Source organism: Phyllobates terribilis, unplaced genomic scaffold (assembly GCF_046119375.1).
Source record: "Phyllobates terribilis strain yellow unplaced genomic scaffold, ASM4611937v1 Scaffold_8__6_contigs__length_399053987, whole genome shotgun sequence".
In the NCBI taxonomy this organism is placed as follows: domain Eukaryota; kingdom Metazoa; phylum Chordata; class Amphibia; order Anura; family Dendrobatidae; genus Phyllobates; species Phyllobates terribilis.
In genome coordinates, this window is record NW_027362768.1 from 171,786,167 (window position 1) to 171,807,035 (window position 20,869).

General features: G+C 46.9%; 2 protein-coding genes across 4 annotated transcripts in view; one reads left to right on the forward strand and one right to left on the reverse strand.

The window, feature by feature from the left end:
• Positions 1–11,078, reverse strand: part of OMA1 (OMA1 zinc metallopeptidase) — a 100,625-nt gene extending 89,547 nt beyond the window's left edge. For all 3 annotated transcript variants that reach the window (XM_073643730.1, XM_073643729.1, XM_073643727.1), the window contains exons 1-3: positions 10,885–11,078; positions 9,328–9,726; positions 1,106–1,334 (exon numbers count right to left, since the gene is read on the reverse strand). In XM_073643730.1, the coding sequence (XP_073499831.1) occupies positions 1,106–1,334; positions 9,328–9,722 (624 nt within the window). In that variant the 5' untranslated portion in view covers positions 9,723–9,726; positions 10,885–11,078. The remainder of the gene's footprint in view (positions 1–1,105; positions 1,335–9,327; positions 9,727–10,884) is intronic.
• Positions 11,079–11,255: 177 nt separating this feature from the next.
• Positions 11,256–20,869, forward strand: part of MYSM1 (Myb like, SWIRM and MPN domains 1) — a 30,875-nt gene continuing 21,261 nt past the window's right edge. The window contains exons 1-10 of the mRNA XM_073643726.1: positions 11,256–11,411; positions 11,906–11,984; positions 12,559–12,629; positions 13,199–13,276; positions 14,048–14,077; positions 14,381–14,459; positions 14,749–14,847; positions 14,934–15,568; positions 18,517–18,647; positions 18,724–18,827. Coding sequence (XP_073499827.1) covers positions 11,356–11,411; positions 11,906–11,984; positions 12,559–12,629; positions 13,199–13,276; positions 14,048–14,077; positions 14,381–14,459; positions 14,749–14,847; positions 14,934–15,568; positions 18,517–18,647; positions 18,724–18,827 — 1,362 coding nt within the window. The 5' untranslated portion in view covers positions 11,256–11,355. The remainder of the gene's footprint in view (positions 11,412–11,905; positions 11,985–12,558; positions 12,630–13,198; positions 13,277–14,047; positions 14,078–14,380; positions 14,460–14,748; positions 14,848–14,933; positions 15,569–18,516; positions 18,648–18,723; positions 18,828–20,869) is intronic.

The window sequence follows — 20,869 nt, forward strand, 5'->3', positions numbered from 1 at the left end:
AGGAGTTTCACTTTTTGGATTGAAGAACTGAAATAAATTAACTTTTTGATGATATTCTAATTTAGTGAGAAGCACCTGTATGTACTTAAAGAGGCAGAACATTACTGTAATCTAAGGACTGAAAACAGTGAACCACAAGAAAGGTGTTTGTAACATAAGGGCATGTGAACACGGTGTCTTTAAAACGCTTCGTGAAAACGCTGATGGTTGTTTTCTTGAAATGTCTTTGTTAGCAGAGCTGCACTCACTATTCTGCTGGTGCAGTCACTGTGCACACACATTACATTACTGATCCTGAGTTACATCCTGTATTATACTCCAGAGCTGCACTCACTATTCTGCTGGTGCAGTCACTGTGTACATACATTACATTACTGATCCTGTACTGATCCTGAGTTACATCCTGTATTATACTCCAGAGCTGCACTCACTATTCTGCTGGTGCAGTCACTGTGTACATACATTACATTACTGATCCTGAGTTACCTTCTGTATTATACTCCAGAGCTGCACTCACTATTCTGCTGGTGCAGTCACTGTGTACATACATTACATTACTGATCCGGAGTTACATCCTGTATTATACTCCAGAGCTGCACTCACTATTCTGCTGGTGCAGTCACTGTGTACATACATTACATTACTGATCCTGAGTTACATCCTGTATTATACTCCAGAGCTGCACTCACTATTCTGCTGGTGCAGTCACTGTGTACATACATTACTGATCCTGTACTGATCCTGAGTTACATCCTGTATTATACTCCAGAGCTGCACTCACTATTCCGCTGGTGGAGTCACTGTGTACATACATTACATTACTGATCCTGTATTGATCCTGAGTTACATCCTGTATTATACTCCAGAGCTGCACTCACTATTCCGCTGGTGGAGTCACTATGTACATACATTACATTACTGATCCTGTACTGATCCAGAGTTACATCCTGTATTATACTCCAGAGCTGTACTCACTATTCTGCTGGTGGAGTCACTGTGTACATACATTACATTACTGATCCTGTACTGATCCAGAGTTACATCCTGTATTATACTCCAGAGCTGCACTCACTTTTGTGTACAGCAGGTTCGGGATGATACTCACATTTTCATACTCCACGGTGGTGAGCAGGTTGTAGTCCTCCTTCCTGAACACTAGGAGGCGGCTGCGCCCAGTGATAGGCGTCTCCTCCAGGTTGGTGAAGTAGAAGAGAATAATGACGCACCCTAGGGCCCCAGCCCCAAGGGAAAGCTTCCACTTATTCCGCCGCACGCTCTCTTTGAACAGCTGTCGCTTGTTTGCTGGAAGAGATTTCCACCATCTCCTCACACTCCTAGAAAAGCAAGAGACAGGTGAGTAGACTCCCTGTCCATTCATGCCACGATGTGATTTTGGTGGTGGGGCATAGACAATTGGGGGTGCCAATGAGTTTAGTGGACACAGTATTTTCTCAGCAGCACAGATTATTTCAGGAGAGCAGTTGATGCAGGATACACTGCAGCACAGAGTATTTCAGGTGTGTAATGAGTAGTGTTGAGCATTCCGATACTGAAATATCGGGTATCGGCCGATATTCACTGTATCGGAATTCCGATACTTAATTCCGATACTTTTATAATATCGAATACCGGAATCGGAAGTTCCCATAATGCCTGCGCTCTGCAGTGTCTCTGAAGGATGACAAGCTGGATGGCAGCGCTCAGCTGCGATCCAGCTTGTCATCAGAATGCCATCCCAGCGGGGGAGAATTCTCCTGATTGTTTAAAAGCCGGCGCGCGGTAAAAAGCCGCCGGCTTTTAAACAATCACGCAGCCCCATACTGCTTCCCCGCAGCCTCCCACCCCGATCCTCCGCTCCCCTCGCCACCTCCCATCCCGATCGTAAATTAGGACCGGGCGGGGAGCGCAGCACCAAGGAGCGAAGGACCCGGGCGGGGAAGCCGGCAGTGAAAAGACTTCACCGCCGGCTTTCCCGTTCTGTGCTGCGCTTTCCCGCCGGTTATTTCAAATGAACAGCTGAGGTATCAGGTGATGCCGATCAGCTGTTCATTTGAAGTAGCCGCGGTGCCCTCAGAGGGTTCATGTGAGTTCATGCTTGACTGCATGAACTCACATGAACTTTCCCACGGCCGCACAGGTCAGCCTCACCTCCCAGACCCGTCATGATTAGTGTGTGCGGGGTGTGTGTGTGTGCGGGGTGTGTGTGTGTGTGCGGGGTGTGTGTGTGTGTGCGGGGTGTGTGTGCGGGTGTGTGTGCGGGTGTGTGTGCGGGGTGTGTGTGCGGGTGTGTGTGCGGGGTGTGTGTGTGCGGGTGTGTGTGCGGGTGTGTGTGCGGGCAGACATAGGCCGATGTGACACTACTACTCCCATCGGCCTATGTCTGTCCCCCGTCCACTCCTGCCAGCAGGATCAGCTCGATGGGAGCAGTAGTTCCCATCAGCCTGATCCTGCTATTTAAATTGCCCTACTGTGTCCCCAATAAATGTTAGATACATGTCATTGGTGGCCAGTGGTTACCTAAAAGAAATTAGTTCATACATTACCTGTCCCCGCCGATCGCCACCTAAAATAAAGTAAAAAATAAAAAACTACACCTATACTCACCTAGACACCTAATTCCCCGAAGCCATCGATCTCCTGTAATAAAATATAAAATAATAAACCACAACCTTATCCTTACCCCTCCGTAGTAGTCCACGAGTGTCCCACGAAGATCTCCAGTTCAGAGCAGCCACATAGAATGTGACCGCTCTGAACCGCTGCCGCCGCTAGAATGACGGGGCCGTAAGGGTTCACCGGAGTTCAGGCAGCGCTGCTCCGGTCAGCTCCTTTACGGCACTGCTGTATCGTGAGAAATTCCCACGGTACAGCACTGCCGTAAAGGAGGTCTCCGGAGCTGCGCTGCCTGAATGCACTCCGGTGACCTCAGTCAGTGGCTCCCGCTGCCGGGAGCGGACGTGTTCCCGGCAGCGTGAGCTTACAGCAGCCATGCACAGCTGTCACCATCTCCAGATGTGACAGCTGTGCATGGGAGATCAGCGCAGGAACGTGGACAGGTAACTATTTTTTTTTTAGTAAACTAAGAATTAAATAAAATGGTGTTTTATTTCAAATAAATTATTTTTTTCTGGGTGTAGTGTGTTTTTTCTTTTTAACACTTTGTAGGTTAGTAATGGGGGTGTCATATAGACGGCCATCATTACTAACCTGGGCTTCATGGCAGCTGGCGCTGACATGAACCCCACCACTATTACCCCCTGCCACCGCACCAGGGCAGCGTGGAAGAGCGAGGCTAAGTGCCAGAATTGGCGCATCCTATGGATGCGCCATTTCTGGGGCGGCTGACGGCTGGTGTTTCTAGCCTGGGAGGGGGCCAATATTCATGGCACCCTTCCTGAGCTATTAATATCAGCCCCCAGCTGTCTGCCTAGCCTTTGCTAGCTATTAAAATAGAGGGGACCCCACGTCATTTTTTTTTGGGGGGTCCCCCATTTTAATAGCTAGTAAAGGCTAGGTATTCAGCTGGGGGCTGATATTAGTAGCCTGGGAAGCTCCGTGGGTTTTACCCCCTTCCCAGGCTTCAAACATCTGCCCCAGCCGTCTGCTTAACCTCCGCTAGAGACTAAAATTATGGGGGATCCCACGCCATTTTTTTTTTAAATAAATCCTTTATTTTAACACTAAATGACATTTGAGGACTTAATAAAGATGCAGTCCCTAAATTATTATTTATTTTTTAATAAATTTTTCCCAAAACTTTTGACGTGGGCTTCGCCATATTTTTGTATGCCAGCCAGGTACAGCATCCAGCTTCTATGAACGCGCCATTTTCCGGGGCGGCCGCGGACTGCAATTTTCAGCGGGGGGGGGGAGGGCAAAAAGCTTGGGCCTCCCTGCGCTGCAGATTCCATCCCCCAGCTGCCTAGTTGTACCTGGCTGGACACAAAAATAGGGAGAAGCTCCACGTTTTTTTTTTTTTAATTATTTCATGAAATTCATGGAATAATTAAGAAAAAAAGGGCTTCCCTATATTGTTGTGTCCGGCTAGGTACAAATAGGCAGCTGGTGGTTGGGGGCAGCCCGTTCCTGCCTGCTGTACCTGGCTGGACACAAATATAGTGTGAAGCCCCACGTCAATTTTTTTTTAATTATTTCAGGAAATTCATGAAATAATTAAAAAAAAATTATGTGGGGCTTCGCCCTATAATTGTGTCCAGCCAGGTACAGCAGGCAGGAACGGGCTGCCCCCAACCACCAGCTGCCTATTTGTACCTAGCCGGACACAACAATATAGGGAAGCCCTTTTTTTCTTAATTATTCCATGAATTTCATGAAATAATTAAAAAAAAAAATGTGTGGCGCTTCGCCCTATTTTTGTGTCCAGCCAGGTACAACTAGGCAGCTGGGGGCTGGAATCTGCAGCGCAGGGAGACCCAAGCTTTCTGGGTCCCACCCGCTGCAAATTGCAGTCCGCAGCCGCCCCGGAAAATGGCGCGTTCATAGAAGCGCCATCTTCTGGCGCTGTACCCAACTCATCCAGGGCCCTGGTGCGGTGGCTCACTGGGTAATAAAGGGGTTAAGGCCAGCTTGGCATTATCAGCTGGCCCTAAGCCCGAAATTCATGGGGTCACGCCAATATTAGACATGACCGCCATGAATTTCTAGTAAAGTATTTAAAAAAAACACAAACACCCAGAAAAAAGTCCTTTAATTGAAATAAAGACACAATTCTTTATTGTTCTAAATTAAACCATACTTACCGCCACACCCATTCCAGCTGAAGCCAACGATCTCCTGCAATAAAAGTAAAATAATAAAGCAACCTCATCCTTACCTTTCCATGGTTCCCAGGACAGCTTCAGCTCTGCTACATCGAGATGACAGGCTGGACCGCAGCAGAACGCTGCCATCCAGCCTGTCATCCCGCGGACACTGAGAAGCGCAGGCATGCTTGCGCTCCTCAGCGTCTTTCTGTGACGTCATCCAGATGAGCCGAGGTCATGTCCAATGAACTCAGCTCACCTCATGCACGTCACTGACAGCGTGGGAAAATTCTCCTGCACTCAGCGCTTCAGCGTGAGAATTCTCCCACGCTGTCAGTGACGTGCATGAGGTGCGCCGAGTTCATGGGACATGACCTCACCTCATGCACGTCACTGACAGCGTGGGAAAATTCTCACGCTGAAGCGCTGAGTGCAGGAGAATTCTCCCACGCTGTCAGTGACGTACATGAGGTGAGCCGAGTTCATTGTCGGCTCATCTGGATGCCGTCACAGCCAGACACTGAGGAGTGGAAGTATGCCTGCGCTTCTCAGTGTCTGCGGGATGACAGGCTGGATGGCAGCGTTCTGCTGCGGTCCAGCCTGTCATCTCGATGTAGCAGAGCTGGAGCCGTCGTGGGAGCCATGGAAAGGTAAGGATGAGGTTGCTTTATTATTTTTCTTTTATTGCAGGAGATCGTTGGCTTCAGCTGGAATGGGCGTGATGGTAAGTATGGTTTAATTTAGAACAATAAAGAATTGTGTGTTTATTTCAATTAAAGGACTTTTTTCTGGGTGTTTGTGTTTTTTTTAAATACTTTACTAGAAATTCATGGTGGTCATGTCTAATATTGGCGTGACCCCATGAATTTCGGGCTTAGGGCCAGCTGATAATGCCAAGCTGGCCTTAACCCCTTTATTACCCAGTGAGCCACCGCATCAGGGCCCTGGATGAGTTGGGTACAGCGCCAGAAGATGGCGCTTCTATGAACGCGCCATTTTCCGGGGCGGCTGCGGACTGCAATTTGCAGCGGGTGGGGCCCAGAAAGCTTGGGCCTCCCTGCGCTGCAGATTCCAGCCCCCAGCTGCCTAGTTGTACCTGGCTGGACACAAAAATAGGGCGAAGCTCCACGTTTTTTTTTTTTTAAATTCATGAAATTCATGGAATAATTCAGAAAAAAAGGGCTTCCCTATATTGTTGTGTCCGGCTAGGTACAAATAGGCAGCTGGTGGTTGGGGGCAGCCCGTTCCTGCCTGCTGTACCTGACTGGACACAAATATAGGGCGAAGCCCCACATCAATTTTTTTAAATTATTTCATGAATTTCCTGAAATGATTTAAAAAAAATTGACGTGGGGCTTCGCACTATATTTGTGTCCAGCCAGGTACAGCAGGCAGGAACGGGCTGCCCCCAACCACCAGCTGCCTATTTGTACCTGGTTGGACACAACAATATAGGGAAGCCCTTTTTTTCTTAATTATTTCATGAATTTCATGAAATAATTAAAAAAAAAAAATACGTGAAGCTTCTCCCTATTTTTGTGTCCAGCCAGGTACAACTAGGCAGCTGGGGGATGGAATCTGCAGCGCAGGGAGGCCCAAGCTTTCTGCCCCCCCCCCCCGCTGAAAATTGCAGTGCGCAGCCACCCCGGAAAATGGCGCGTTCATAGAAGCTGGATGCTGTACCTGGCTGGCATACAAAAATATGGCGAAGCCCACGTCAAAAGTTTTGGGAAAAATTAATTAAAAAATAAATAATAATTTAGGGACTGCATCTTTATTAACTCCTCAAATGTCATTTAGTGTTAAAATAAAGGACTTATTTTAAAAAAAATTGACGTGGGGCTTCGCCCTATATTTGTGTCCAGCCAGGTACAGCAGGCAGGAACAGGCTGCCCCCAACCACCAGCTGCCTATTTGTACCTGGTTGGACACAACAATATAGGGAAGCCCTTTTTTTCTTAATTATTCCATGAATTTCATGAAATAATTTTAAAAAAAAATGCGTGGGGCTTCGCCCTATTTTTGTGCCCAGCCAGATACAACTAGGCAGCTGGGGGCTGGAATCCGCAGCGCAGGGAGACCCAAGCTTTCTGGGCCACCCCCGCTGCAAATTGCAGTCCGCAGCCGCCCCAGAAAATGGCGCGTTCATAGAAGCGCCATCTTCTGGCGCTGTACCCAACTCATCCAGGGCCCTGGTGCGGTGGCTCACTGGGTAATAAAGGGGTTAAGGCCAGCTTGGCATTATCAGCTGGCCCTAAGCCCAAAATTCATGGGGTCACGCCAATATTAGACATGACCACCATGAATTTCTAGTAAAGTATTTAAAAAAACACAACACCCAGAAAAAAGTCCTTTAATTGAAATAAACACACAATTCTTTATTGTTCTAAATTAAACCATACTTACCACCACGCCCATTCCAGCTGAAGCCAACGATCTCCTGCAATAAAAGTAAAATAATAAAGCAACCTCATCCTTACCTTTCCATGGCTCCCACGACAGCTTCAGCTCTGCTACATCGAGATGACAGGCTGGACCGCAGCAGAACGCTGCCATCCATCCTGTCATCCCGCAGACACTGAGAAGCGCAGGCATGCTTCCACTCCTCAGTGTCTGGCTGTGACGGCATCCAGATGAGCCGAGGTCATGTCCAATGAACTCCGCTCACTTCATGTACGTCACTGACAGCGTGGGAAAATTCTCCTGCACTCAGCACTTCAGCGTGAGAATTTTCCCACGCTGTCAGTGACGTGCATGAGGTGAGCTGAGTTCATTGGACATGACCTCACCTCATGTATGTCACTGACAGCGTGGGAGAATTCTCACGCTGAAGCGCTGAGTGCAGGAGAATTTTCCCACGCTGTCAGTGACGTGCATGAGGTGAGCTGAGTTCATTGGACATGAACTCGGCTCATCTGGATGACGTCACAGAGAGACACTGAGGAGCGCAAGCATGCCTGCGCTTCTCAGTGTCTGCGGGATGACAGGCTGGATGGCAGCTTTCTGCTGCGGTCCAGCCTGTCATCTCGATGTAGCAGAGCTGGAGCTGTCCTGGGAACCATCGAAAGGTAAGGATGAGGTTGCTTTATTATTTTTCTTTTATTGCAGGAGATCGTTGGCTTCAGCTGGAATGGGCGTGATGGTAAGTATGGTTTAATTTAGAACAATAAAGAATTGTGTCTTTATTTCAATTAAAGGACTTTATTCTGGGTGTTTGTGTTTTCTTTTAACTTTGACTATGGGGTTAGTAATGGGGGTGTCTTATAGACGCCTCTCCATTACTAACCTGGGCTTGATGTCAGCTGGCATTATAAGCTGACATCAACCCCAACCCTATTACCCCCTGCCACCGCACCAGGGCAGCGTGGAAGAGCGAGGCTAAGTGCCAGAATTGGCGCATCCTATGGATGCGCCATTTCTGGGGCGGCTGACGGCTGGTGTTTCTAGCCTGGGAGGGGGCCAATATTCATGGCACCCTTCCTGGGCTATTAATATCAGCCCCCAGCTGTCTGCCTAGCCTGTGCTAGCTATTAAATTAGGGGGGACCCCACGTCATTTTTTTGGGGGGGTCCCCCATTTTAATAGCTAGTAAAGGCTAGGTATTCAGCTGGGGGCTGATATTAGTAGCCTGGGAAGCTCCGTGGGTATTACCCCCTTCCCAGGCTTCAAACATTTGCCCCAGCTGTCTGCTTAACCTCCGCTAGAGCCTAAAATTAAGGGGAACCCCACGCCAATTTTTTTTTAAATAAATCCTTTATTTTAACACTAAATGACAAGTACAGTAATCAACACTGTCACTGTACTTCATATATATGTGACTGACATGTTTCTATCTATCTAATCTATGTGTGATTCTCTATTCCTTCTATTCTAAATTGTCGGGTACAGATGCTGAATTGCCGGCCGGCTTTCTTAAAGAGACAGTGCATGAAAACACTATTATTTTTTTAAATAAATCCTTTACACTAAATGACAAGTTCTGTAAGCAACACTGTCACTGTACTTCTTATATATGTGACTGACATGTTTCTATCTATCTAATCTATGTGTGAAGCTCTATTCTGTCTGTTATAAATTGTCGGGTACAGATGCTGAATTGCCGGCCGGCTTTTTTAAAGAGACGGTGCACGAAAACACTAATATTTTTTTTAATAAATCCTTTACACTAAATGACAAGTACAGTAAGCAACACTGTCACTGTACTTCATATATATGTGACTGACATGTTTCTATCTATCTAATCTATGTGTGAAGCTCTATTCTTTCTGTTGTAAATTGTCGGGTACCGGTGAATGCCGCTGATGAATTGCCGGCTTTTCATGTCATTCTACATTATTCTTAGTTGTTTTACTTCATGTAGAATTAACCTACAAGGAAAGAAAGGGTTTATTTTCATTCCGATATTTGTGTCCCATTGACTTGCATTGGTTTCCGGTATCGGAATCGGCGATATCCGATACTTTTTGGGTATCGGCCCGATCCAATCCGATACGATATTTCCTGATATCGGAAGGTATCGCTCAACACTAGTAATGAGACATAAAAGTAACATGTTATACCTGACCTGCCAAGGATAATAGCAAACAGTTTTTGTAGCGGTTTGATTAAAAGCCAGATGTGCGGAGGCAGGAGGACATTGAGGCGGCGGGTGGTGTGGATGGACCTCCTGACCCCAGGGTTGTTTAGGGGGAGCCTGAAGGAGACCCCTGAGCTCTGTATATAACTGGTATACACTACTTGGCTGTGCCCCCCACAGACCGCACTCCTGGCTATGGAGGATACAGAGGGTGATGGCCAGGCGGGCCGATAATGTGCAGTCCTCAGGACCTGCTCCGTTCTTCTTGTATTTGGTGCATTTAAGAAGTGACTATGAAGGGTTAATCTAGAAGAGAGGAGTCTGTTCAGGGAGCATATTCTCTGTCTGTAGGTGCACAGGATCCGGGCTGCCTCCATCCTCATCCTCCTGGAGAGACACAACCAGTACAATGTTACAGGCGTCGGATACAATGTATCATAACTGTCTTATAAGAAATTCACTACAATGTATCTTCAGTATTCTACAGGCTCAGAGAGGAGAAGCCGTTCCCATCAATCACCATTCACTGGCAGCAAGCAGAGGTCTTGGAACAAAGAGGAAGAAAAGAGGCCTCAAAAAAGTTGCAAATTATGGTGCATGCTAAATTGGAGCAAGAATTAGATTTTTGGCGGGAAAGTGTCTAATGGATTGGTCTTATAGCACCACACCATTAACTGCAAAGGACTTCGTGACCCCCATTCTCAGGATCAGTGGGGTTACAGCAAGTGGACCCCCAACAATCATACATTTATCACAGTGCAAGGAGATGTATTAACCCGTCCTTGCTCAATAACACACACAGTATATATATCCATCATGGGATTAGCAGATGAGCTCGCTCCATGCCTGGCAAGTGCCGGCTGTGTTATACAGCCTGCACCTGCCTCCAACAGCAGCGAGCAGAGCTAGCTCCAATCACTGCTGTTTAACCACTTCAATGCCACGATCAGTCTGATGTATCGCAGTATACCGTACAAGCAAACGATCACAGGTTCAAGGCGACTAGAAGGACTGAAGTGAAAAGTTTACAAAGTTTTTTTTTTTTTTTATTAAAAATGAAAACAAAAATGTAAATCGCTTTCTTTTTCCCCATTCAAAAATAAATATATAAATACAAATAAACATAGAAGAAAAAAATAATGGAAACAACGGAATTGCAGTTTTCAGCTGCTGCGCCTCCTCCCCAAAAAAATGCAATAAAAAGTGATTTATTTTTTTTTTTATTGTTTTTACATAGTTCAGAATTTTTTTAAAAAATCACTAAAATAATAATAAAAAAACGCAAACTGTACAGGCTTGGGATCTCCGTGATCGCACAGATCTGGAGAATCAGGGACATTTTACGCTGATTACACTTTTCTGACCTTTTTTTTCATGTTTGGAGAAAAATAAAAGGACAAATGACGTGGCCCCAACTTTCCTATACAGCAGGCATGGCTTTGACTTGCATGGCATGCTGGTGTTTGTGGTTCCACAACTTCCTAGCCTCTACAGCTGTCACAGAAGCCCCTCCCCCAGCAAAATGACCCTGACCCCCACACTCACCACAACCAAGAAGGCCAAATCTCAGGGTCACAGCCAGTCACAGCCAAACCCTCCCATTTACCGTCCGTCCACCGCTAATACACCGACCAGAGACGGGTAAGAAGTGTGACAGACTCCCCACAACCCGGAGGAGGACGGAGAGCACGGGCAGAGCAGCCACTGTCACGTGGGTGTCATTTCGCCGCCATCTTGGTACACCCACTCTACCACAGAGATTCGATCTAGGCCACGTTTTCAAGTATTATTCTAAGGCTAACGTGTAAAGAAACGAAATAATCACCCTGGAAAGGCTCCGGTGCTGAAAAAAAAAACATAAAATCGTGTGGGTTGACCAACATGTCCTCAAGCGTTTCAATGAGAGGAGCAAGATGGCGCCTGGAAGGACTGAGGGTGTACTAATGTGGCTCCCGGGGAAACCTATTGGCTGCTGTCCTAATGACGTCAGAAGAGGCCGTTTGAGGCGCAGACAACATGGCGGAGGAGGCGGATGTGGACATAGAGGGAGATGTGACTGAGTCGTGCAGGGGGTGAGGATAATATGTGGGGTGTGGGCAGCAGAGCTCGCACTCTACGACACTTGTATTGTTTCACAGCATTCTACTATAACGGAGTTTGGCAGAAGAGCTGATAATCAGATACGTAGCTGAAATCCACATCATTGATAGTTTGTTTTCTATTACTCCTCGTTTTCAAGACTTCTGCTGTCTGTCGGTGAATGAGCATGTGCTTGTTTCCATTTATAAGCTAAAAACCATTACTGGCACAGCAGGAGGTTTGTTACTATGGATCAGTGTAGACAATGCTCTGTGAGCTGCACACAGCCTCCCCCAGAGATGCAGGTCAGTCCCTGACCATTGTACATATCTGGCAGCAGCTGAAAATGCACTAACTCTTCTCCGTGACCCCTGGGTGTTACACCCAGATGAGGGTGTGAACACCAATCATCATTAAGCCTGCTGGGGGTATTAGTGATTGTCATATTGATTGTCCGAGTCGCTGATCTCCTGTGCGTATCCTGCAGAAACCACGAAAGTCTGAGCTCAGCGTTCACCCCCGATCCCAACATGGACCCCGCGTGGAGGCGAGAAGACCTGCTGACAGTGAGTATCCGGCTGACCGCCTGCCCCGCGCCAATCTCATGGCTGCAGGTATCACACTTCTACGCCACCATTTCCCGTCTTTGCTATTGTTTTTTTTTCTCCTCCTTATATTATTAGAGCCAGAACTTTTTTTTATTTCACATAGACCTACGAGGACCTGGTGATTTTATTCTGCACGTCAGTGCGATTCTAGTGATAACATTTTTTTTTTTCTTCACATTCTTAATGCTCAGAAAAAAACTTAAAAGAAAAACTTTTATAAATCCAATAATTAGTTCTGTGTCACTGTTTACTGCACTTTTTTATTTTTTTTGTTTTATTTTATATTGTGTTTTTTTTTAAGTCCTCCTCCAGGGGTACAATCACTTGTGCAATGCTTCCGGCTTATTGGGGTACAAGTCTGCAGTCACTTCATGTGACTGCAGACTTTTGAATCCTCACATTGAGCTCACTATAGACTTGTATCCCAAGATCGGACATCCCCGTTAAGGGATTAGTCTGCAGTGATCGAAGCTCGTTTTTTACCTTATTTTTTTAGTATTAAATTTTCCCCCGATCTGTTTTCCTTTTTTAGCCGTGGACCCTGGACAGCACAATCAGCGCTGAGAACCGCGCCGTCATCGAGAAGATGCTGCTAGAAGAGGAGTATCCTTCATCTATTGCTCCTCAGCGAAGCCGCCGTTTTCTTCTCTGTCTAGATCTAAAGCGAAATCGAGAACCCCGCTGGTTTACCTTTACCTGAGAGCAGAGCATTGTGGGAGCTCGGAGGACTGACATTGTTAAAAGGGTTGTTGCCATTTTCATACATTTTGTTTTTACAAGCTCTATCCTATGAAGATGGAAATTTCCTTTTACAGCTCAGCACTCACATCACTGACAATGGCAGAAATGCCAACACAGCTTTGGGTGTGAGTGGAGAAAACGTGACCCAAGTGTTTTGTGCTCTGACTTTCCTGATGTTTAGGATGTAGTTTATCGCTGTCTGTGATATTCTATATAGAAAACTAGAAGACTGACTCCTAAGAGCCCACATTTTTGCAGAAATTCTGCTTCTGTCAGTGATTTTCCGTCCTGCCGGCTGCTTCTCTTGTGTCCGTTCTGTGCCAGATTCTCAAGTTCGGATGATTGGATCATGTAATGCCGGCATTGCGCTTTCCGGTGCAGCCGTTGCGCCGCTGTTATATTGGATTTATTTTTTCCTTAGCTTTCCCCAGATATTATTTCCCTACTAAGCCGTCTGCAGCCAAGTTCTGGTCTGAAGCTAAAGATGGAGACAAACCCTGCATCAAAAGGTGGAATGTGGATTTCACGTTTTTTACAATCATTACAGTGGCCATGAACCTTAAAGGGTTTGTCCACTGCTTAAATATTGATGCATAGGGCATCGATATCAGATCGGAGGGGGTCCGCGACCCTGAAGATCAGCTGCTACAGCGGCAACATGTTAATGCTGGATCAGCAAAGCGCTGCACACCATGTAGTGGTCACTCCCAGGTACTGCAGTTCAGCTCCTATTGAAGTGAATATGATCTGAGCTGCAGTACCTGAGAGTGGCCAGCACAGGATGTATGGCGCTGCACTGTCACTTCTCTGTACACCGTTCACATTCGGCTGTAGCTGGTAACAGCCAGTCTCGGGGTGCCGGGGTCTTGTCGCCAATGATCAGATGTCGATGACCTGAGTAGTGGAAAACCCCTTTAAATGGGAATTCATATATTGAACAATTATTTCATATCCTCACCTATGTCTTTCTCCATTGAGTTCTGAGGGTCTGTGGTGGGCGTACCCCCTACTAAGTAGCTGCTGCTGGATTAAGTGCAGTTTTGTTATATGGACCCCCCACATCCCAGGATCCTGTCTCCCCAATCTTGTGGGGGGAATCTGGAACATGCTCAGTAATGACCCCCAACATCTCCACATTCACCCTATAAGCCGTGGTAATATCTGACATTCCTGCTCACTCCGGTCGGACCCCCACTTATGGGATGATGGTGCTGGATCCTGGTGACGTGCCCCCGATATCTGGTGCATAGATATAACGTACAATGTCTTCTCTCCTACAGGAGTCCACAGAAGAAAGTGTCGCGAGTCCCGTAAGTAGTGACGGCGCATATGTCTCTTGTGATGGGTGATCTGTGGAAGTGACAATTATAGGGCCTCTCCAGTCTTCTGCAAATAAAGCTTAAAGGGGTTTGTCATGCATGGTTATGTGTGTTCATTACAGCATCCGTGGCCTTTATTTCTTACCTCTGAGGTGCGTGGCACCTCGGTCCTGGACACGGCCGCCACTGATGGAGCGCACATCCTTCAGCCGCCTCTATTAAAACTACTGTGGATAGGAATATGACGCCTGCTCAGGGTTTTTCACGCAGACGTTTCTTGCGGTTCCTTTCTAGGTCCAGATCCCCATCTAAGTCCGGCAGCAGCTCAGTGAAGTGGAGCGTGGAGGAAAAGGATCTGTTTGAGCAGGGACTGGTGAGCGTTACGGTGGCTTCTCATGTTTGGGGTTCTCCTGTAGTCGGTGGCTTATTGCTTGTCTGGCCTCGACCTGCGGCGGCCACACTGATAAGGATGGGGCATGTCTGATAAGGACGGGTTGGGGAAGGAGAGGAGATGGTTGTAGCGGTCTACCTGCTCTTTGCAGTTTTATTCCACCGATCTAGAGACCTAACATAAGAGAAAACGCCTTCCCCAACCACCACCAACCTCTTGTCATTGACAAGCCCCTTAAGAGTTTTTGTTGTTTCTCCGTCTTTCCTCTAAGGCCAAGTTTGGCAGACGTTGGACCAGCATCGCCAGACTGATCGGGAGCCGCTCTGTGCTACAAGTAAAGAGCTACGCCAGGCAATACTACAAGAATAAGGTCTGTTCCCGCTCTGCAGTATGATGGCGCCTCGTTTTGCACATCTATTAGCATGGCTGACGGTGACGCTTGTTGTATTTGCACAGTGTAAGGTGGAAGATGGAGAGAAAGATTCCAAGACGGGTTCTCCTGTTCTTAATTTTCTCCGTCTGGAGGATCCCAGAGGGGATGAACTGTCTGCGTTTCGAGGACGAGCCGACCCCAACCTCAACGCTGTAAAGATCGAGACGTTATCGGACGATGAAGAGATTGACATAACGGACGAGCTGCAGGAGGAGCTGGCTGATGATGGGGACCCTCAAAACCCACTAGGGACTCCAACCAAGGACGTGGAGCATAAAGCCACTGAGCAGGGAGAGGGGCCAAGGACTGATGGCTTGTGTCAGGTGACGGGCCACGATGGAGGCTCTCCCCATGCATCGGTGTCTGTCACCCACTTTGACACTCCGGTTCACAGTCCCCAGCAGGAGCCTCCGAGTCCTGACGCTCCACTTGCCCCAGACCAGAATGACTGTCCTCCCTCATTACCTTCTCTTCCACCCTGTGAGCAGGAGCAGCAGGAGGAAGAGGACGAGCTGAGACCTCCAGAGCAAGAAGTGGAAATCGAGCAAGACTTTATATCCGAGGAAGAAAAGCAGGCCATCTCTGAATTCTTCGAGGGCCGGCAAGCAAAAACTCCCGAGCGATATCTTCGGATCCGTAATTACATCTTGGAACAATGGTAAAGTACAAGTGACAGAGCGGCACTACCATTCTGTGTGCTGTTTCCTTAAAATGTAACTGCACTTAAAACACCTCAACTTCCGTAAAACGCTTTCTGGCACCACACATGTCCGCATGTGAAGGTGAGCGGCACCAGGATGCGTGCACAATGCCTGCCGATCGTGCACGCGTCCTGGCAGGTGTGTGCGGACACTTCTTCATGGTCATTTTAGAGCCCTGTTCAGCAGCTTGATGCAGAACTATCCCTATAATGTAGCGCCGCTCTATTCATTCTCTAGGACTGTTATCCGTGGCCATGTACAGCGCTCATCAGTCCCATAGAGAATGAATGGAGCGGTGGGATAAGTGCACAGCCACCAGTCCTTTCCAATGGGGCATTTCAGGATCGGTGGAGGTCCCAGTGGTTGGACCCTCGCTGATGAGTCATCAATTATTCCGATTATGCAATAACTTTCAATGCTGAGATTAACCTGTAATAATCCTAGAATGAAAAGCTTTTTTTAAGTCTCACTAGTTTCACGATTTCTGCTTGCAAACAGTGAATGAACCTCCTATACATAGGATTGTATGGAGCTACATGTTACCTGCACTGATACATTCAAAACCCAAGACAGAAACAAAAAAATAAATAAATGCCCTGCTGTAAGTAAAAGCAATAGTGCATGTAAATAACACCGTTTTTTGATGCAAAAAAAAAAGAAGCGTAAAAGCCATTCCACCAACATCAAGGTGAAAAAAGTTATTTTTTTTCGGTTTAGCTTTAAGTTTCTGCATTGAGTGCAGGTATGTGTCTGACGTCCCATCCTTTGAGCTGCATATTACATTTATATAACTCCTCACTAGCTGTGTGTCCATGTTTGGGACCCCGTCCTGCTCAGCCCTTATTCACACAGGATGTCACTATGACGCCGGGTAAGGTTTAATATTAGAGGTTAGGACCATCCCGAATTTGGGTACACCTTGGCGCTCGTCTAATGGCTTTCATTCTTTTTGTTTTATTAAAAACAGTGTTTAGTAGAGCGCACCTGTCAGCAGGATTGTGCTCAGTAAACCACATACACTGTCAGGTGGGCGACATTACACTGAGTAAAATGATACCTTTGATGATGAAATACGTCCAGTGGTTCTTCTGTAATCTTTATTTTCAGTTCTGCCATAATGATATGCATGTGCTCTGGAGCTCTCATTAGGTATTCATGTATTTTTATCTCTGCCTTCTGACAGGTCACTGTGCTTTCAGTCACCTGCCTACTGTTTTAAATATTGCCTGTGTAATTTCTGTTCAAAAGGGATAATTTACATCCCCCAATATGGCCGCCGCGGCCCGCGCATGCGCAATAGCATCTTTTGGTTGCCGAGAGATGCTAGTGCGCGGTGCCATATTGCTGCACCCAAATTCTTTTTCCTGAAGCAAAATGGCGCCCGCGGGTTAGCATCTCTCGGCAACCAAAAGATGCTGCTGCGCATGCGCGGGCCGCGGCGGCCATATTGGGGGATGTAAATTTTCAGTTTTGAACAGAAATTACACAGTCAGTATATAAAACAGGCAGGTGACTGAAAGCACAGTGACCTGTTAGAAGGCAGAGCTAAAAATACATGAATACATAATGAGAGCACATGCATATCATTATGGCAGAACTGAAAGTAAAGGTTATAAAAGAACCACTGGACTTATTTCATCATCAAAGGTATCATTTTACTCAGTATAACGGCGCCCACCTGACAGTGTATGTGGTTTACTGAGCACAATCCTGCTGACAGGTGCGCTCTAAGTACCCAATGTTGTTAGCTAAAGTTGGATATGAATCGATTCACAGGACCTGGGTCCATCGGTCGTGTCATTGATCTGTGGGCGCTGGATGGGGGCCCTGGCATAAGCATCCACAGCTCTTCTTGTGATTAGTCGCACTGACGTGACGTCACAAATAACATCACGACAGGCTGGCTAATCAAAAGAGCCATTTTTAAGAGGTGGGTCTCCCTCTCATGTCTGTCAGCCAATGGACCGGGTCCTGTGAATTAATTTGCACTGATTCCAGTCATAAGAAATGGTCAGTAAAGGAGGGTGACCTGTGCTGCAGTGTTTGATTCACAGAGAATTGTCTAGGTGGTATACAACTGCAACAAACCCTCTGTTACGATACTGGCGTAGCACTGCTGGAAACCTGTGACCGAAGAAGCAAAAGCAGGAACAGCAAGCGGTAGTAGAAGTTCTTGTAGTTAGCTAAAGGAGTTGTAGGAAACAATCCGTAGATAGGTGAGAACAATCTAGGTAAGAATGTTCAGGAGCTTGGAGACTGGAAACTAGGCTAACAGCTAGATATAATACTCAAGCAATGAGTGAGAGATCCATTCGGCTTTAAGTAGGCCCAAACAGGAAACAAGATGGATCCCACAGATTCAGAATCCGCCATCTTGGTAAAGGACAATTACAGAACACAACAGCAGCCTCCAGTGTTTAGGAGTGGGATTGCAGCACAATTATTAAGGTGAACAATAGCGGCCACTAGTGGTCAAACTATAGAAGGACGACTGGAATCCTGACACCCTCATCTGTACGAAGCATTGGGTCCGGACAGGTTTTTAGCTTTTGGATGTAAGCTAAAATGTTCCCTCTGACTGACAGCAAGCAGAGATCTTGAAAATGGCAAGGTTTGCACATATGACAGGACGATGGCGTTTCATTCTTTTTTTTTTTTCACAAATGGAAAAAAATCTTCCTCCCCTTTTATTTTATAATATGTGGACTGTGTAACCTGTGCGCTTACAGTGACAGGCCCGAGGCTGCACCACTGACTGCTGACGTGCGGGCCTCGTGGTGACCTTCTCTACATCCGTCACCACCTTCACGAGCCTTTACACAAGGCTGTCACTGATCAGAATGAGAGGGGTGGAGATACTGATGAGGGGATATGAAGATTTATGTTCTTGTTTTTTCAACCACAGGAAAAGTTGTAAGCCAAATTATCTAAACAAAACATCGGTGCGTCCGGGGCTGAAGAACTGCGGCGATGTGAACTGCATCGGGCGCATCCACACCTACCTGGAATTAATTGGCGCCATTAACTTCGGCTGCGGTAAGTCGCCAAACGTTGCATTGTATTTGGTGATTCTACATAATTTCCACTCGCTGAACTTTCTGTAAATTTCCAGAGCAAGCAGTCTACAACCGGCCGCGACCCGTGGACAGGAGCAAGTGTAAAATGGGGAAGGACGCGTTGGAAGCCTACGAGTTGGCTCACCGCCTGCAGTCTATGGTACAATGACACCTGTATATGTCTATCATCTATTTTAGCTGGGCGGGCATTGAGAATGCAGCTCTGGTTGTGACTGGAGCACAATCTGTTATATTGGGTAATGGCGCACTCACTGTTAACCTCAACAAAAAGTCAGCAGAGCCGAACAGTCGCCAATTTGGATCTATCGCATACAGGATCCATTATAACGTTTTACATGGAAGCCGTGAGCTTAGCCTTACTCAGGATCAGTACTGGTTCAGCCAGGCTCAGTAAAAAGTCATGGCACATTGTGGCCACATCAGGACGAGCGGGCGCATCGTGGCCGCATCAGGACGAGCGGGCGCATCGTGGCCGCATCAGGACGAGCGGGCGCATCGTGGCCGCATCAGGACGAGCGGGCGCATCGTGGCCGCATCAGGGCGAGCGGGCGCATCGTGGCCGCATCAGGGCGAGCGGGCGCATCGTGGCCGCATCAGGGCGAGCGGGCGCATCGTGGCCGCATCAGGGCGAGCGGGCGCATCGTGGCCACATCAGGAGCAGGGCACCCCTTACCGTACAAAGCCGCAGCCCCTCTTTATGGGGGAGGAGAAGAACCATCTAGATATGATTGGATGTCAAGTATCTTGTGCAAGATTGATGGCTGCACCTGATGATTGTGGTGACTGCCTTGTGTGTATTGGGGAGATCACTGGGATTTTCCGGATCAGTCGAGGAGCAGCGAAAGGTAGAGATCTGAAAATGACGTAACCTGCATCTCCTCAATTCATAAATGGATTATCGGAATTTTACAATAAATGAAAAACTTGGGGTCTGTGCAGGGGATAAGAAAAAAAACAGTGTAAGACTATGTTCACACTTTGCCATTTTGCTGCGTTTTTTTTCTGCAGGCAAAACCTGCCCTCTTGACAGTAAAGAAACTGCTTACAGAAAGCAGGTTTTGCTGCATTTTTGTCAGGTGCATTTGTCTCTTGTGCACGCCACGAGTTTTTTTTTTTTTTCACCAAAAATGCAGCAAAATCTGATACCTGCGTTTTTTTTGCTGCATTTTTGCACTTACCCATTGTTTTCTGTGGATGAAAAAGCGCTGCAAAAACGCTGAAAGAAGGGACATGCTGTATTTTGCTCTTTGACATAAGTCAGGAAAAATAACCAATGTGTGTGTGTGAGATTCCTGAAATCTCATAGCGTTTGCTGGTACTATAAAACACAGTTTAAAATTTGCATTAAAAAAATGCTGCAAAAACGCAACGTGTGAACATAGCCTAAGATGGGAAATGTGCAAACACATCTGTCAACTTGATGTCTCATTAGTACATTAGAGCTGTAGTTTTGCAGTAAACAAAATGGATAAGTTACGTGCAAGGCTATAGCAAATGAGTCGCATGTGACCAGTGACAGTAATGCTAGGAATATAGGGGGATTTTGGATGTGACACAGGTTGCACGGCCAATAGTTGCTATGTGTCCCTGCTGCATTGCACCACAATACAAGTAAATGGGGCCCCAAGGGGACCGTGAAAATAGTTGAACCCAGTGTCTCTTTGCAGTCCCCTCAGAGGTGCAATGCTACCCCGTTCTCTTGTATTGTGGTGCCATGCAGTGATCTTTGGCCGCACGACCCGCCTGGCAGCTGACGTTGCTGTGGAACATCTGCGACTCCAATGTCAGTACGACACCATAGGAAATCGCAATCCCACATCAATGCATTGCCAGAGCCTTGATGCAGCTTTGGATGTGACTGGAGAAGAGCGGATTGCAGATCATTAAACAACATATTTACAGATTTGCTGCTTTCTCTTCCACCCGCACCTTTGTATATTTGCCGTATTGTGAGTAGTTGAATCTGTTGCAGCCATTGATTGTTGGCGACTTTCTTACGAGCCGCGCAGTTTTCCAGCCGCCGTCTTTATTGCTTTTTCAGTGTTAATTCGCCCTGCGCCCACCGGGTGATATTTATGTGTCGGACGTCACTGCTGCTCTTTCTCGCAGCTTTGGAGAGAAAATGAGGCCGGTTTCATGCAATTTACACAAAATCAATGGAGATTAAAGAATGTTTTATCG